The sequence below is a fragment of the Narcine bancroftii genome, chromosome 13, assembly GCF_036971445.1.
Source record: "Narcine bancroftii isolate sNarBan1 chromosome 13, sNarBan1.hap1, whole genome shotgun sequence".
Taxonomy (NCBI): domain Eukaryota; kingdom Metazoa; phylum Chordata; class Chondrichthyes; order Torpediniformes; family Narcinidae; genus Narcine; species Narcine bancroftii.
The window spans coordinates 951714-971229 of record NC_091481.1 but is presented as its reverse complement, the minus strand read 5'-3'; the positions used below and the strand labels follow the sequence as shown (position 1 = coordinate 971229).

Genomic DNA, 19516 nt, shown 5'->3' with positions numbered 1-19516 from the left:
GGCTCATGTACGTTCTGCCCTGACCATCGCTAAGGACCCAGGTGATGGAGGTGAAGGGAGTCCAGCTGTGTTCCCTCTAAGCTTTGTGCGTGCATGCACAAAGTTTGATGTGGACACACAGACTCACACAAAACAGACACCGTGTGCAGGTGCAACTGTGCACTCATTGATTTCCATTGTGTTGGCGCGTAGGTACAGGCTGTTTGTGCGCCCATGCCCAGCTTAGCAGGAACACTGGAGTCAGGCTGCCCCATTGTAGTAAAAACACAACACTGGAGAAACTCAGCAGGTCAAACATGACCCGTTATGAAGCAAAGATGAAGATACAGAACCAACGTTTCGGGTTTGAGCCCTTCATCAAGGTATGGAAAAATGTCAGCAGGTGTCTGAACAAAAGAGTTGGGGAGGGGGTAGGACACACCAGGCAGGCAGCACCCCCACTTCCAGATCAAACCTGGAGTGAGGGGGGTTTTCACTGACGCCAGTTACTCCGAATTTACTGAGGTTCTGGGACAGGTTAAGTGAAGTGCATTTCACCAAGGCACCAAGTAGAATTTCCTGCTGTAGTTAATTCTCGTGGCTCTAATCTCGATGATGATGTGTCACTTGGATAGTTTTTATTGAACCTTTAACCTGATTAATTTCTCTATCTTTACACCAGGTTGGGTTTCTGTGAAAAGCCTCTCCACAACGGGAATGAGTTTTTTAATTGTTTAAAATTAATTTTCTTAGTTTTAAACTATTTATTTCCAGCGCAGTAGAAACCGATTCTGGCCATTGAAACCCGTGCTGTCCAATTACACCCAAATTAGCCGACAGCCCCGGTAGGTTTCGAAGGGTGGGAGGAAACTGGAGTCCCCGGGGAAACACAGGGAGAATGTGCAAACTCCATACAGCCAGCGCGGGATTCAAACCCCGGTCACTGACGCTGTAACGGCGTTGTGCTAGTTGCTACATTAACCGTGCCACCATTTCATTCATTTCTTAACATTGTGTTGCTCTGGTCACTGCTTTGTGCTGCCTATATTCTAGCCTATGGATGTGGCAGGAGATGAGAGCAATGCAAAGTGTTTTAGCCCCAGAATTTATTCATTGATGCATGTCTGCTTGACCAAAGCAGTGGTCTGTGTGGCTTGAAACTCATTACCAGTCACCTCAGTTTTGTGCTGTCTGCAAACTCTGATATCTCACAGTCTTTGTCAGAGCATATTCAGTGTGGAGAGACTGAACGGAGAAAAGTATGGGCGAACAAACTTGCCGAGCATTCTTGAACCATTCCTGTCTGGGGAGGAGTCACGTGATGGAGTAGTGGCCGGTCAGGGAATTCCAGCCCTCTCCCGAAAAGTTAAAAAAAAAACACACAAAGCACAAAGGTACAAGATTAAAATTTACAATAAAGTAAAAATAAAGGTGAGAAGAAAATGGCAGCGAAGAGAGAAAAGTCGAAAACAACGGGAAGAAAAGAGGAAGAAAGAACGTCGGAAGAAGAAGGTGAAGGCCTTACCTGTCCGAAGAGGCCCGCCGCGGAGAGAGAGGCCCGCTCCCTCAGGTCAGTGGAAGTCCCGGGCTCAGGACGACAAAAATGGCTCGCAGAGCCGAGTAAAAGTGTGCGATGCGCATGAAAAAAAACCCACTGACGGGAGGGGGGAACAGCTGCAGAGTCGATCTCCACAGCTGAGAGAGACACCTGCAGCACAGCAACAGGTGCAGAACACAGACAATAACGAGAACAAGAAAGAAGAGGGTAACAAGGAAACAACAGATGGTCAACCCAGAGGAAGAAGAAGAAGAACAGAAAGAAGTGGAAGAAGAAGAGAAAAGCAAGACAATGGATGTAGCTTTTTTTTAAAGAATATATGGAATCAGTGAAAGAATGGCAATTACAAGAATTTAATGAGATAAAAAGAAGAATTAAGAATGCAGAAGAAAGAATGAATAAAATAGAAATGGTCATGTCAGAGATAGGAAAAAGTGGAAAATATGGAAGAATGAGAAATAATTGTAGAAATGGAAGTAGAGGAATTAAAAGAGAAATTAGAAGAATCCAATAAAAAAGTTAAAGAGGCACATGAGCTGTTAGCTCAGAAGTTAGATATAATAGAAGAAATAATATAAAGATAGTGGGCCTTAAGGAAGATGAAGAAGGCAAGAATATGAGAGAATTTATAAAAGATTGGATCCCCAGGGTCCTAGGAAGACCAGAATTACAGGAAGAAATGGAAATAGAGAGGGCACATAGAACTTTAGCCCCGAAACCATAACTGCAGCAAAACCAAGATCCATTTTAGTAAAATTCTTAAGATATACAACAAGAGAAAATATATTGGAGAAAGAAATGAAGAAAGTAAGAGAAGACAAAAAGCCACTGGAATATAAAGGTCAAAAATTTTTTTTCTATCCAGACATAAGTTTTGAACTCCTGAAGAAGAGGAAGGAGTTCAATACAGCAAAAATGATCTTATGGAAAAAAGGATATAAATTTATGTTAAAGTACCCAGCGGTACTTAAAATAGTTATTCCAGGGCAACAAAACAGACTATTCTCGGATCCAGAGGAAGCAAGGAAATTTGCAGACCTACAAAACAAGCAGAGAGATGAAGACATGTAATGAGAGTAAAAATGACCACGAACTATATGTATGTGTGTAAAGGGGTATATGTGTATATATATATATATAGTGTGTATACATGAATGTATCCATATTTAGAGGAAAATATATAGAGTATAGACAAGAATTAATAAGGGAGGGAAAGGGAATACAGGGAATAAGGAGTGAATTAAAAGAGTGACCTTTGTTACATATGAAAATTGAAATCTTTTCTGGGGGGGCTGGATGGGGAGGAGTTACGGTCACCACAAAATCAGTTGACGTTTGCGAGTGAATTCACAAATCCAAATAGAGAGGGGAGATGTGGTTGCCCGACAAGGGATAAAGGGCAACTCAAGAGGGGGAGGGGAGAATGGGGTTAAAGAAGTTTTAAATAGGAGAATAAGGAAAATGTTTGATGTTTTAGAAATGTTGTCTTATAAAGTGTTCAAAACAAGAAAGCAGAAATGGATAAGAAGGAAAGGTGATGATGGAGAAACGGAAAGGGAAGATAAACAAAGTATGAAATGGCTACGCTGAACTATATGACTTTAAATATTAACGGAATACATAACCAAATTAAAAGGAAGAAACTGCTAAATTTACTGAAAAAATAAAAAATTGATATAGCATTTGTGCAAGAAACACATTTAACTGAATTGGAGCACAAGAAATTAAAGAGAGATTGGGTAGGACACATAACAGCAGCGTCGTATAATTCAAAAGCAAGAGGAGTAGCTCTATTAATTAGTAAAAATGTGCCAATTAAAATAGAAAAGGAAATAATAGATCCAGCAGGGAGATATGTAATGATAAAATGTCAGATATATTCGGAGTTTTGGAATCTACTCAATGTATATTCACCTAACGAAGAAGATCAAAAGTTTATGCAAGATATTTTTTTGAAGATAGCAGATACGCAAGGGAACATATTAATAGGAGGGGATTTCAACCTTAATTTGGATTCAAATATGGACAAAACTGGGAAAAAAAATTAACAGAAAGAACAAAGTAACCAAATTTATAATTAAATCGATGCAAGAAATGCAACTTTTGGATATATGGAGGAAACAACACCCAAAGGAAAAGGAATATTCATATTACTCGGGTAGACATAAAACATACTCAAGAATAGACCTATTTTTGTTATCAGCTTGTATGCAAGATAGAGTAAGAAAAACAGAATATAAAGCTAGAATATTATCGGACCATTCACCCTTGATATTGACAATAGAGTTGGAGGACATCCCTCCAAGAATGTATAGATGGAGATTAAACTCCATGCTACTTAAAAGGCAGGATTTTAGAGAATTCATTGAAAGACAAATTAAAATGTTCTTTGAAATAAATACGGAATCAGTGAAAGTTAAGTTTATACTATGGGATGCAATGAAAGCGTTCATTAGAGGGCAAATAATAAGTTATGTAACCAAGATGAAGAAGGACTATAATCAGGAAACAGAGCAGTTGGAAAGGGAAATAGTAAATATAGAAAAAGAATTAGCAATGAAGGAAGATGCAACTAAAAGAAGAGAATTGGCAGATAAAAAAATAAAATATGAAACACTACAAACATATAAGGTGGAGAAGAACATAATGAAGACAAAACAGAAATATTATGAACTAGGGGAAAAAACGCACAAAATTCTAGCATGGCAGCTTAAGACAGAACAAACTAAGAAAATGGTATTGGCATCAAGGAAAAATGACAAACAAATCACATATAATCCAACGGAGATCAAGGAAAACTTTAGAGAATTCTATGAACAATTATACCAAACTGAAAACGAAGGGAAAGAAGGGAAAATAGATGAATTTTTAACTAAAATTGAACTACCAAAATTACAAATAGAGGAACAAAATAAATTTAACAGAACCATTTGAAATAGTAGAAATACAAGAGATAATAAAAAAATTACCAAATGATAAAACACCAGGAGAGGATGGATTCCCAATAGAATTCTATAAAACATTTAAAGATTTATTAATTCCTCCCCTCCTGGAAGTAATCAACCAGATTGATAAAACACAAAGCTTACCAGATTCATGTAAAACAGCAATAATTACAGTAATACTAAAGCAAGGGAAAGATCCACTCGCACCAGTGTCATATAGACCAATATCATTACTTAACACAGATTATAAGATAATAGCTAAACTATTAGCAAACAGATTAGCAGAGGATGTACCTAAAATGGTAAATCTAGACCAAACTGGATTTATTAAAAAAAGACGCACAACAGACAATATTTGTAAATTTATTAACTTAATTCATGCAGTAGAAGGGAGTAAAGCGCCAACAATAGCAGTTGCTTTAGATGCAGAGAAGGCCTTTGACAGAGTAGAATGGAATTATTTATTCAAAGTATTGCAAAAATTCAGTTTACCAGAGAAGTATATTAATTGGATTAAAGCATTATATAAAGGGCCATTGGCGAAAGTGACAGTAAATGGATATATATCAAAGCAATTTAACTTAAGCAGGTCAACACGGCAGGGATGCCCATTATCACCCTTATTGTTCGCGTTAGCTATAGAACCACTAGCAGAACTGATAAGAACAGAAAATAATATAAAAGGGATAAAAATAAAAACAAGGAATATAAAATCAGTTTATTTGCGGATGATGTTATAATATACTTAATAGAACCAGAACTATCAATAAAAGAATTATATAAGAAATTGAAAGAATATGAAGAAGTGTCGGGTTACAAGATTAACGTAAATAAAAGTGAAGCAATGCCAATGAATAATGCGGATTTCTGAAAATTTAAGAAGGAATCACCATTCAGATGGCAAATGCAAGCAATAAGATACCTAGGTATACAAATAAATAAAAATCTCGGCCATCTATATAAACTCAATTATTATCCACTAATGAAAAAAATTACAGGACGATTTAGAGCATTGGAAAGATTTACCATTAACACTAATAGGAAGGATAAACTGTATTAAAATGAACATTTTCCCAAGGATATTATACCTATTTCAGGCATTGCCAATACACTTGACAGAGAAATTCTTCAAGGAGTTAAAGAAAATAATAAGGAAATTTTTATGGAAAGGGGGGAAACCGAGGATAGCACTAGATAAATTAACAGAATGGTATAAACAAGGAGGCTTGCAACTGCCAATCTTTAAAAATTATTATAGAGCCGCACAATTAAGATACCTATCAGATTTTTATCAAACAAGGGAAAAGCCATATTGGACTAGATTAGAATTAGATAAAATAGGGGAAAAGATACCTGAACACATATTATATAAATGGGATGAAAAATTGGTACAACGTAGGAGTTTTCCAGTATTACATCATCTACTCAATATTTGGAAAAAAATTCATGTAGAAAGGAATAAAACAAATTATCAATTACCAAAACTAATATTGACGCAAAATAAGTTACTCCCTTTTACAATAGATAACCTTTCCTTTAGAGAATGGGAGAAAAAAGGGATCAAAAGAATAGAAAATTGTTTTTCAGGAAATAGATTCTTATCCTTTGAACAAATGAAAGATAAATACAATATAACTCAAGATACAGTGCTGGCATATTACCAATTGAGATCCTACTTGAAGGACAAATTAGGAAGCAGTCTGAGTTTACCAGAGGGAAGTAACTTTGAATATGTGATTATAGATACAATGATAATCAAAAGATTTATAACAAATATGTATATTAAACTGCAAGAAAAGGAGAATGAGGAAACAAATGGTAAAACTAAACAAAAATGGGAACAAGATTTAAATATAAAGATAAAAAAGGAAACATGGGAGAAGTTGTGTTCTGGAACGATGAGAAATACAATAAATACAAGGTTACGTATGATACAATATAACTGGATACACAAGCTATACATTACACCTCAAAAGTTAAATAAATGGGACCCAACAGTATCTGATAGATGTTTTCGATGTAAAAAAATAAATGGGAACAACAATTCATGCAATCTGGACATGTGAGAAAGTAGAAAAATTTTGGGAAGATCTAAACCAAATATTAAATAAAATTACAGAAAACAATATACCAAAAAATCCAGAGATCTTCCTCCTAAGTAACATAAAAAACAAAGAATTTGGAATTGATTTGGATGGTGCACAAAAAAGATTTGTTAAATTAGCTCTAGCCGTAGCAAAAAAATATATCATGTGAACCTGGAAATTGGAAGATAATTTGAAAATACAACAATGGTATATAGAAATGAATAAATGTATTCCATTAGAAAAAATAACATAGTTTAAGAAATAATATGGAAATATTTGAACAAATATGGGAGCCTTACATGAAACACAATAGAGAAAACCTACCGGGGACATTCACTACCTAAATTAACGAAAAGAGAAGGAAATGAAAAGAATTGACCCAGTGGAATTTCTTGTTTATTTTTATTGAATGACAACATTGTTTGACTGGTTTAATGTATCTTAGATTTTGTACTTTAAATGGATGGGGGGGAGGTAGGGAGGGTGGGATGGAGGAGGGAGCGGGGGGAGAAAATGACACTGTATATATTTGAAAAGGAAAATGTATGTATCATGGTCAATGTGGTTTATGGTGTGAAAAATAAAAAATTTAAAAAAAAAACCATTCCTGTCTGCTTGATAAGCAGGCTTGTCATCCTGTGGGTTCTGGCTGATTTACAATTTGGGAGGGCAGTAGTTTCACGATAAACTAAGATTTAGTTAGTACCTTGGAGGATTCTTCATGGAGTTCTGGACATATAAACCATGGAAATAGTCCCTTCATCCCAACTCATCCATTTGGTCCTGTCCCTTTAAATCTCTTCTGTCCATTTGTCTGTTCATTGTCTTTTAAGTGTTGTAATTCTCCCCAGTCGACCCCTTCCTCTGGCAGCTCATTCCACATACTGACCACCCTCTGTGTGCTGTGTACTAACTAGCCTTCCCCTCAGGTCCCATTTAAATCTTTCCCCTCCCATCTTAAGTCTGTACACTTCAGTTTTATTCTCCTCTTTCTTTGGAAAAAGGCGATGATAATTCACCTTATCTGTACCCCTCATGAGTTTATAAACCTCTAGGTCTCTCAGCCTCCTTCGCTCTCCGGAGAAAGTCCAAGTCTATCCAGCTTCTCCTTATCACTCATGCCCTCCAGTCCTAGGATATCCTTGTGAATTCTTCCTGCACCATCTCTCAGTGGACAGCTGAAATACTGAACAATGGCACGAGGTTATCGACAAGGGTCATCACCAGAATCTGTGCTCCTAGAACGAGTCACGTGTATGGACGATTCTGTGTCTGAGATAGAGCAATAAAGGGTTAGTGTAGTGGTTATTGCAACGCTGTTACAGCGCCGGTGACGAGGGCTTGAATCCGGCGCTCCCTGTAAGGTGTACAGTCTCCTTGTGTTGCATGGGTTTCCTCCAGGGGCTCTGGTTTCTTCCCACCATTCAAAAACATACCAAGATTTGGGTGGCACGGGCTTGTGGGGTGTAACTGTACTGGATGTCTAAATTTTAAAACTGAAAAACAAATTAAATACAGCGCTTGTTGGGTATGGTGCAGACCACGTCTGATGGTGAGGCAGTGATGATTGAAGGTGGTGGATGGGGTTTGGTCCTGGATATTTCAGCTTGTCCCAGGCTGGAGGGTGGTGTGAAGCTGAAGGGGGTACAGGTATAGATGCCGCTTAAATGGAGATTAAACACCCACACGGACTGATGATTCCAAATGGCTTCTGCCCTGTCAATCCATCTGAAAACCAAAACACTGGCGTTGCTGACAACGTGAATTAAAACTTTCAAGTGTTGGCAGAACGCAGCAGGTTGTTCAGCATCCAGGGAGAGGGGACAGATTCAGTGCGCAGACCAATCTCTCTATCGACGTGCTGCTGAGCCTTCTGACCAGTTTCTATCCGGTGAATCCGACTTGGCTAACTCCCAGAGCTCGTGCAAGCTCCTCATTGCCCATCAATTTAATCTTGTACAGTAGCTTCTGGAAGCAAAAAGCTGTTTCAAGCACCTGGGTGCCTAGTTTTTCCCCATTTGAATCCATTTCTTGTATTGGGTGTGCTCCAGACCTCCACACAACTTCCTCCTCCCATGTTATTTCTGAACATTGTGTTCGGTGTCACAAGGACCCCTTGCCCCATCTCCTCAGTGATCTCAGACACAGAGTACTAGTGTCTGGTGGCTTCTTAGCAGTAAATTCCAGGTAGGAATATCAGCCAAGTGTGATTTACGTTGGCCCCAACTCCTTCGACCTCTCCCAACTCGGCAAACAGTTACGTTTTATATTGCAGCCAATGAAAACATACCCTTTCCAGTTGGAACCCAACAATGGAAATGTTTGTCAGCTTATTTCCTCTGCCCCCTGCCTCAGGGGTACCACACTCCACTGGCTGATCAGAACCAACTCTGCAGGGGCTGCAGATCAGTCCGGATGTGAAACACTGGTTCTGTTTGAAGAGAGTTTGACTGAATCTAAACCTCAGCCCTATTCCAGCTAAACCCACAGATGGTGGCCCTGGGGTATCGATGGCGAGGTGACCTGGTGAATGTCGAGGGCAGTTTGACCCTCTCTTGTTCATGATGGCCATTGGCCAGCACTTCTCTGGTGCAGATTCTAACTGTCCTCATCAGCCCATCTTTGGGTGGGAGGTCTTTTTGCACAGTGGTGGCGTTCCCATCAATAGGACCCACCACCTAAATGTTTACTTTTTTAATTCAATTTTAATGAAAACTGCTCCCATGATGAGTGAGTTCTTCATGATAGGACAAAGTACAATCAGCTGGAGGAACTCAGCTGATTAGTGGAGCAGTTAGCGCAATGCTGTTACAGCGCCAGCGATCGGGACCCGGGATCGAATCCCGCGCTGACTGTAAGGAGTTTCTACGCTCTCCCCGTGTTTGCATGGGTTTTCTCTGGGGACTCCAGTTTCCTCCCATCGTTCAAAACCTACCAGGGGTTGTAGGTCAGTTGGGTGTACTTGGGCAGCACAGACTTGTGGACTGGAATGGTCTGTTACCATGCTGTAGGTCTAAATAAATAAAAAATAAATAAACTCAGCAGGTTGGGAGCAAAGAAATGCTGAAGTAAAAGCAAAATGCTGGAAAAGCTCAGCAGGGCAAAGATACATAACTGACGTTTCGGGCTTCATCAAGGTAAGAATTGCTGATGTTTCGGTCATGATGAAGGGCTCCAACCTGTGAGGTTGACCTTTTCGTTCCTCCCACTCCTCTGCTTGACCCACTGAGCTCCGCCAGCAGATTATTTTTGTCTAGAGATTCCAGCATCTGCAGCCTCTCGTGTCCTCATCAGAGGGGCTGTTTCTGGAAGAAATTCAACCAATAGGTGTGGGAAGGCATGTCTGACTTCATGTACCATGTACTGTGTACCATGATGTAAATGGGAGACTGTTTCCTGTGTTTGTGTCAAGCTTGAATCTTTGCTAGTTGCTTGTTCACTCACTGCCCTTTGAGCGTCTGATGGAGCTGAGAGCCGCTGCTGGACTGTGGCCACTCTCAGTGTCAATGTCAGGCGGTACTTGTTGATGCAGGGCATGGGAATGTGACAGGCCAAACATCCAAGCCCAGGCCTCCACTACATCTGTGTGTCCTGTGCTCAGCCATCTTCAGACCTTCATCAGTCATCTTCCTTCTTCGTATGGCTAGTGTAGCGGTTAGTACAATGCTGTTCCATCACTAGCGACCCAGGTTCAATCCAGCACTGTCTGAAAGGAGTTTGTACGTCTCATTGGGTTTCGATGGTCGGAGTCAGCTTCTACTGTAATTAAACATTTAGGTGGTGGGTCTGACTGATGGCAACACAAAATCCATCTGCATTTTTGCAGCTTGGCCACCACTGTGCAAAAAGGACTTCCACCTGGGGATGGGCTGATGAGGACAGTTAACATCTGTGCCAGAGAAGTGCCAGGTGATGACCACTTTCAAGAAGAGAGGGCCTAACTGCCCTTAACATTCACCACGTCATCACCATTTAAATGGCAAGCACACGCAATCCGATACCTAGGGATCAGGTTAGATAATAACTTAAGCCACTTGTACAAACTAAATTATCGGGGGGCGTGGCAAGATGGCGTAAGGATCAGACGTGCCTTCCAGTCATCTCCTGACTCTATCTTATTGTTTTGTCTAGAAATGCCCGTTAAAATTCTTTAAAAGTTTAGATAATTTCAGTGCTGTTAATTTAACTTATGATGGTACAATTGGTGGAAAAGAGCAAAAAAAAAACGACAACAGATCATCAAAAAACTACATTTTCCAAAAGTTCAAGTTTTGGAGCCTACCTACAGGAAAGACACCGGGACTCAGCGTGAAATGGATCCCAGGATAGAGGTACAGTGTTCGGATGTAGAGCTCTATGTTACATCGGTAGAGCCCCCTAAAGAGGGCGCCAAACAGCCTTTAGAACAAAGAGTTACTCAAAGGCATTTGTCAACTGTAGAGCTGGCGCTGCAAACTGCATCTCTTGAGATACAAGAACCTATACAACTTGATGTACTGGGAGAATTTAATACATTATGGTCTGGGGAAAACCCCGGCCAGCGTCCTCCAGTCATTGCTGGAGAGGCTGTGGCTGGGGTTTCCACACGCAGTCATACTACAAGGAAGACCAGAATGAAGGAAGGAATAGAAGATCCTTTGGAGAAGAAGCAGGAATCTGTTGAGCCAAAATCTCTTCCAATTGAAAAGATTTTTGTGAATCTTGAATCTAAATTATCTTATACAATGCAGGGATTATCCAAGATTATAACTGAACTTGGTACTAGGTTTAATACTTTGGTGAAAATACAAACTAAATTATCAGCCACTAATAAAGAAATTGCAGGAAGACTTAGAACATTGGAGAGAATTACCGCTAATGTTGATAGGGAGGGTAAACTGCATTAAAATGAACGTGTTCCCAAGGATAAAATACTTATTTCAAACATTACCAATTCCCTTAACAGAATTTTTTTTTAAATGAACTAAAGAGAATAATAATGAAATTCTTGTGGAAAGGGAGGAAACCGAGGGTAGCGTTAGATAAATTAACAGAGAGGTACAACCAAGATGGTTTGCAGTTACCAAATTCTGGAACTATGAAGAATACAATAAACACAAGGTTACACATGATACAGTATAATTGGTTGCACAGGGTATATATCACTCCTCAAAAATTAAAAAAATGGGATTCAACATTATCGGATCGATGTTTTCGCTGTAAGGAGGAAATGGGAACAACAGTACATGCAACTTGGGCATGTAAAGAAGTGAATACGTTTTGGGAAGAATTAAATCAGATACTAAATAAAATTACAAAAAATAACATACCAAAATCCAGAGATATTTCTTTTAACCATAACCATATAACCATTTACGGAAGTAACATAAGAAGTAGAGAATTAGGCCTCAAATTGGATAAAGTGCAAAAAAAAATTCATTATGACAGCCTTAGTGATAGCAAAAAAATGTATGTCAACTTGGAAAATGGAAGCGAGCATGAGTGTACAGCAATGGTACATGGAAATGAATAAATGTATTCCATTGGAAAAAAATAACATATAATTTAAAAAATAAAGTCACAATGTTTGAACAAATTTGGGAACCGTACGTGGAACATATCAGAGAGAGCTAGCCTACGACCTCCATCCCCTAAAATGAGAATGAAAATGATAAGACGACAAATGACTGGATTCAGTGTGTAATGAATAGATGACACATTTTTCTTGTTTATTTTACTTTGTGTGAAAATATTGTTTGATGGTTTTATTGTATTGTATATGTTGAATATTTATGGGTTTTGGAGGGGGTGGGTAGAGGGGAAAGGGGGGAAAAAAGGGGAGAAAAGACCACTGTGTAAATTTAATGAGAAATGTTTGCACATATTTTGGTTGATATGATTCATAGTGTGAAGAATAAAAAATTATTTACAAAAAACTGCTGCTTGTATCTTCCCAACTTGCACCCTCCCCCCCAAACCAAAAGGATCCTGGGCCACACAGTTAACACAGCGCAACACTCTTACAGTACCAGTGATTGGGACCAGGGTTCGAATCCCGTGCTGTCTGTAAGGAGTTTGTACGTTCTGTCTGTGTGGGTTTCTTTCCACTTTCCAAAATGTGCGGGGGTTGTAGGTCAATTGGGTGTAATTGGCGGCACAAACTCGTGGGCTGATAAGGCCTGTTACCATGCTGTATGATTAAATTTTAAAATTAAAACCCTCTTCCCATCCCGTAGAGTAGCCATTCTCAGCCTGTTTTTGGCTGTGGCCCCCTTAGGACTCTGCTCAAAGTTTATGAGCCCCCTTCCCTATGAAGCTGTCAAGTTTTGTTTTCTTCCGTACTTCTCTCCTACCAACTACATAAAAAAACTATGTTACGTGAGGTGAGAAGAAGACAAGGCTTTTACTTAAATGTGCTATGGCCCCTGTTTAAAATGGCTGTTCTCGAGCCACAGCACAGACTTGTTTACGCCAACCATCTTGTCCACCTCCGGCACCATACTTCCTCTGGTGTGTTCCACTCATCCACCACCCTCTGTGGAAGAAAGTCTTCCTTAGCTCCCTTTTCAATCTTTCCACTCTCATGTTGAGCCAAAGCCCCCTGATTTCAGCCACCTTGGCCAAGCCCTTCATGGTTTTGTAGACTACAGGGTCACATTCCAGGCCCTTCTGCAAGGTATGAGTAAAGAGCAGGCAGGTGCCTGGATTAAAAGGCTGGGGAGAAGGGTAGACAGAGCACGGGGAGGAGCACAGACCCGTAGGCAAATTGGATCTGGATAGGGGGGCAGGAGAGAGGAAAGATGAGAATTGGTCTGAGGAACGGAGGGGTAAGGAACAGTGAATGCAGAGCTGGGGGAAAGGAGACAGAGGGAAAAGGGAAGGGAGAGAGATGTTACAGTGTCATCATGAAATAGAAAGAGACCACTTAACCCGAGTCCATGCTAGTTTTCTGCAGAACTCTGCATTCCGTCCTATACACTACTCCATCCCCAAGTCTTACCAAGTTCAGTGCTTTGCCAACTTTCATATGTAGTCATTAAACCTTTCCACTTTCCTCATCGCTACTGCTGATCTTAACAAAGTTTTATCGAGGTTCAGCTCAACCTCCCTGCTTTTGCACTTGTTGACTACATTTGTAAAACCCACATAAAAGCCAATTTATTTTATCTTCCTATTCTATTAACTTCATTTTGACTCATCACATTGGAAGCAAGCTTTGGATCAGTCCCCTGTGGAAGAAAAGGCCAAGTTTCCTTGAAAGTCCAAAGTATTTGCACTTTCCTATTTTGAGTGGTTGCTTGCTGGAAGTTTGTGAAAGGCTTCCTTTTACACTTTATCACTCCCAATAAAATCATTTATTTTCCTGCAGTCTTTCTCTGCAAAGTATCCTGCTGCTTCAGATTGCAACATGATGTCGACCACTGTGTGCCAAAGGCAATCAGTGTCACATCCAAAAGCACAATATTTCTTTGTCCTCAACACTCGTGTCAGGAAGTTAAAAATATGAGCAACTGCTACATGCATTAAAGGAACAACTCTATAAATGAGGGGACATTGAAGCCAGAGCGATTCCATGCCTCCGATCAATTTTCCCTTGGCTCCTTCCCAATATTTTTGACCAAAATCTATTCTGTCAATGGAAAGTTTGTTGTTGAAAATTATTGCAGAGGGTATCCTCTAAAGGATGTTTGTTAATGTTTGGAAATAATGTGGTCATTAAAAACGTCGACAAATAGATCCCAACAAAGTTCTTGGTTTATTTTATATTTTGGGTTTATTCCTGAGATTACATTGGGAGCAGATGCTATATTAAATGAACTAATGCCTAATGCTTCATTCTCAGTCTTGGGTCTAAGATTGTTGGAGGGCCATCCTTTTGTTTCAGCCTAGTTAGTGACCTAATGCTCAGAAAAATGCACTTCAAAGTGGAGAAACAATCGATTCAAGAAGGTTTGACAAGTTCTGGAGATGTTTTTACCTCTTCCTGGCAAGTCTGAGGACGAGACACACCTGCGGTGAACCTCCAGCCATGTTGTGTCATTCCATCACCAAGATCACCCTATCGCCAAGTCCACCCACTTACCGAAGGTTACTGACTCAACCATGACTACCTCATCACCAAGGCCACCTACTCCCTCAAGGTTATTTCCATCACTCTTACAGTCATATTTTGAGTGTTGCATTCTATTCCTGACATCCTTTCATCTTCTACGCTTTCCTTGGGTGAATCTTAACTCCACCCCTCATGTTCTCACGTATAGTAAGAAATCACCGTCCCTGACCCTTCTGCTTGCTCAAAAGTGCTGGTTCCTCATTACCCAATGCCTCCGTTTTGAAAGAAGCCTCCCCCTTACCCAACACCTCTGGGCCAGGATCTTCTGACCCTGGAAATTACATCCAGCCTGGCAAGCCTCTCGGATTCTTGATTTTCCTCAAGTTTCATTGCTTCACCATGGCCTCAGTATCTCCTGGATCCAAGGTCAAAGGCTATGGATTCCCACTGACCTTTCTACCTGCTGCTCAACTTTCCTTAAACCTTGAACCTGAAGCCTTGGCTCAGACAATCTGCAGGAAGTTTTCAACAAATTGGCCAGCTCTGGAAAGGTGACCCAACAATCCTAGGGTCCGAGTTAGTGTTAGCCATGATTCAGCAATGAATCTTGTGGTTCATTTCTCATGTATTAATCCAGGCAAGGTCTGTTAAAGATGGGCACACCAAACTTTGGATCTTCCAGGGTTTTAAATTTGGTTCATCTCAGATCAGAGAGCAAACCTATTTATTTCTCATCGCTTTTGGGGTGGAGGTGGACAGAGGTGCAACCTGTTGACCCAAGTAGCTGCCACAATGGGACATGAGTTCAAGTCTCATTTCAGCAAGTGAGGAGTTTAAATTCAGGTAAATAAATATATTTTGGGCTGAAGAAGCCAGTTTGAGTTAAGGTGACCATGAAGCTGTTGCACTGTTGTACAAACTCTTCGACCTCACAGATGACTAACTGAACTAATGGCCATTTGGAAAGGAAGCCTTTTGACCTGCGCTTATGTGTTTGACATGAAAGTCTTGCTCTAATATCAGGTGATTGACTTTGAATTGGCCCAACAAGCCAGGTTCCAAGGGATCTAGGATGGGCATTATGTGGAACCCATGAGATGAATAACAAATCTCGATGGTTTTTCTGAAGCCTGGATGTGCTCGGCATGTATGGTAATATACCTAATAACCTGAGAGGGAAGGCCAACTATTGATGGAATTTCAGGGTTACTCATTTCTTGATGGTGAATAACAAAGCATTGTCTTCATTTCTGAGAAACAGGGTTTATTTTTCAGATTCATTGGCCTGCAAGCAAGGAGAGAGTGGAAATGTGCAAGTTCACGGGCAAACATCCCTCTGTAAGTATCACTCTCCTATCTCCATACTTGCACCCTTTGCTTAAATCATTCAGGGTTAGGTATGCTAGATATTAAGGTGAATGACCTGTGGATTTCCAAACATCCTCAACCTAGTAAACTATGAGGTGAGAGGAATTGAACTTGATTAGATCATTGAAAACCGAGCAGCATTAATGGGTTTCAACTCTGGTGGGTAGCAGAGTTGGCCATCTCAAGAAAGTCCCCATCACCTTGTCACAACTTCTTACTGCTGCCTTCAGGAAGAGGCACAGAAGGTTCAAGGGCAGTTTTTATCCAACAGCTATCAGGCTCTTGAACTTCCCTGAACTCGTCTAACCCTAATCCTAAATGACCAAAGGATCCATCTGCACTTTTGAAACAACACTTTGTTTTGCACAATCTACAATTATGAATTTTTTCATCAAATCTTATCTATTTAGGACCTCTTTCTTTGTCTCATGACATAATATGGTAACTCAACTATTGTAGCCATTGCATGAATTCGAGTGCACCGCAAGTCAAGTCACGTTTATTGTCATCTGATTGTACAAGTGTCTATACAAATAAATTAAGAAATATTGTTTTGTCATATGAATTTTGGATATTGTATATGACAGGAAATTCATCCTCATATTGATTGGTGATATTCCACAGAGATCTACACTAGAAACACAATTATACTCCATATATTAATGTCTTAGTTCACCCAATAGAGAGGAAATTTAGTAATCTGAATGAATTAATGATAGGGAAGTCATTGTTGGAGGTGGGTACATAACTTTAAAGAGAGACATTCAGACAAGTAGAAAAAGTTTCACTGTATGGAATAGTGAATGTTTCTCAATGGAAAGAGGGAACCAAGGACTCGTTTTAAACTGGTGGACGCGAGGAATAGTTGCAGAGATGGTGATTTCAATGCAGACACATCAGTGAACTATAAAGTCATGTGCAAGGAATAATCCGAAGGCCGTGAGAAATACTGGTTTCACCCGGCTGTGCTGAGCCCAGGTTTGACCTGATCTCAAGTAGCCTGTCCTGGAACTCTGCTCCTTGCAAGAGGAGGACAGCCGTAATCACCAGAAACCTCAACAGCATTCCAAGATTTAAATAATGAATACAGATGATGGAAGCCCTGTAATTGAAAACATCAATATTTTGCTGAGCTTTTGAGAAAGGTGGGGAGGAAATAACTATCTGGGCTGACTGTCGAGTCAACATCAGTCTAAAATGAGAGCAAGGTGAGGTACTGTGTCGCTCTCCCACGATGACATCCTGCTTCAATTAATCATTTGAAGCGAGACGTTATATAGGTATTTGAACTTGGGGTGTCAAAATATTTTGGAACCAATTCAGGTGAATGGAGTGAGAATGTGCTCTTTGAAAGACAGAACAGATTTAAGAGGCTGAATGGCCTCGTCTTGCTCCATTAGACTGACATTGTGAGGTTCTCATGGGCATCTTATCAATTCAATGTGTAAATGCAGTAACTGATTGAGAATCTTTGGAGTTCACCTCCCAACATCACCATTCTGTCAGTCAGGGCAGTGGGAGTCCTTCCTCTTCAAGTTGAATGAGGAGAGATGAGATAGAGGTGTACAAAATTATGATGTGTGTGGATAGAGTAAATGCAAATAGGCTTTTTCCTCTGAGGTTAGGTGAGTTACAAACCAGAGGGTTAAGGGTGAAAGGGGAGAGGTTTGGGGGAACTTCTTCACACAGAGAGTGGTGGGAGTGTGGAACAAGTTGCCAGCTGAAGTGGTGAATGCAGGCTCCATTTTAACTGAAGAAAAATTTCTACAAGTGCATGGATGGGAGGGGTATGGAATAAATGCAGGTCAGTGTATTAAGCAGATGATAGTTTGGCACAGACGAGAAGGGCTGAAGGGTCTGCTTTTTGCACTGTAATGTTCTATGGTTCTAAGTTGCACCCCAACCTGACTTCAAGATGTAGTGATTGGAAGGGCAAATAAACTGGAGGTACAAAATTAATGATAGTGTTGAACGAAGGATGTTACTTGAGCCATTTGGGCTAATTATGCATGTGAATTGGAAAAATGTCACTGTTCCTTCATTGTGCATAGAACCCTCCACCCTAATTCTTCTGGCCGAACACAGGGAGCACCTTGAAGTTCTCAGAAGAAGTCAACTGTGTGCAATAAATGCTAGTTGAACCAACAATCTCCATTAAATTATTTTTTAAAATGTTTCCAAAATAACACATAAAGAGAATAAACATGGAAATGTATATGTTATTAACTGGGTTAAAAGATTGGCAGTTTGGAGCAAATCTCATGAAATGGCCCAGATCTATCCGAAACATACGTTTTATCTGTGGATTTAGCACGGTAAGTGTGTCAGATAGCGCAATGTTACTACAGCGCCAGTGGCCCGGGTTCGAATCCCGTGCTGTCTGTCAAGAGTTTGTACCTTCTCCCCATGTCTGTGTGGGTTTCCTTCAGATGCTCTACTTTGTAGGTGAACTTGGGTGTAACAGGGCGGCATGGGTTTAAATGGCCGGAATTGGCTTCTACTGTGCTGTTTTTAAAAAAATTAATTCGAAGGGTTTGTGGAAGGAGTTCTCTATGTAGGAATGTACTTGTAGCAAAAGGAACAATTGCTGCTTGTACAAAATAAAAGTGAAACTCAAAATTAACTTTGGTATGAGAAGAAGTTAAAGGGTTCTCAGGATTCCTTTTTCCCTGTCAAATGACACAGCTCCAGGACTCCATACTGAAAGAATGACAGAGTGGTGCCCGCAATGATGTATGCCACCCCTTGCTGCTCAGTGCCAAGGGTCACATTATGGAAACACGTTTTTTGGCAGTTTCAGTCTGGTCCCCTGTTGACACAGGGGTCAGAGGGCACTGCTCTGAAGCCAGGGTTGAGGTTTTATTGAAGAGTAATATGTAAGAGGGCTTAGTTGGTGGATTTCAACACTCCAGCCTGAAGGACTGTTCTGTCATCACGTTTTTAATAATGAAAATAATTCATCTTTGTTTAACCAATTGAAGTAAAATGCTCCATAGATGTATTGTCCCTTGCCCTGAGGTGAACACCGAGACAAGGCAAAGTTGGTTTCAATTGTGACTTACTTTTTGTGTTGTGAATAAATAAGCTTTTGTTTGCATTCTGTTAAAAGCTGACTGCGAAGCTATTAAACAATAAATTCAAGACAAAGGCTCCATCGACAGTTCCCTTAACTAGGGGCTTGTATCCTTTCTCCAGACTTTTGGCACAATTACCAATTCTTGGCCTTGGGCAGTTTTTTTAATTACCTGGGAAAGATTGAAGAATAAAATTAAAGAGTTAAAGGAAGTTATTTATTAACCATGCAGAAGCAGAAATTTTCCTTTCTTGTTTGAAATGAATTTGTCTGGATTTCTTGGTAAGGTTTAAGAGTACAGAGCGAAAGGTAAAATCCAACAGTTTGAATGCAAGTGCTTTCAGTATTAATGTAGATTTAAACAACCTGTGTGTTAAAAGAAATAAATACAAACCGCAGTATGGTCTCCACCCAACTCGATTATCCATGTAATCCACTTTGCAAACTTTTCTAAATCACAAACAATTAAATCTC

The 19516-nt window shown here is 40.0% G+C and overlaps 1 protein-coding gene across 3 annotated transcripts in view; it reads left to right on the top strand.

Annotated features, from left to right (window-relative positions):
• Positions 1 to 19516, top strand: part of sema3d (sema domain, immunoglobulin domain (Ig), short basic domain, secreted, (semaphorin) 3D) — a 188730-nt gene that overhangs the window by 99576 nt on the left and 69638 nt on the right. For all 3 annotated transcript variants that reach the window (XM_069909344.1, XM_069909343.1, XM_069909342.1), the window contains exon 4: positions 15877 to 15939. In XM_069909344.1, coding sequence (XP_069765445.1) covers positions 15877 to 15939 — 63 coding nt within the window. The remainder of the gene's footprint in view (positions 1 to 15876; positions 15940 to 19516) is intronic.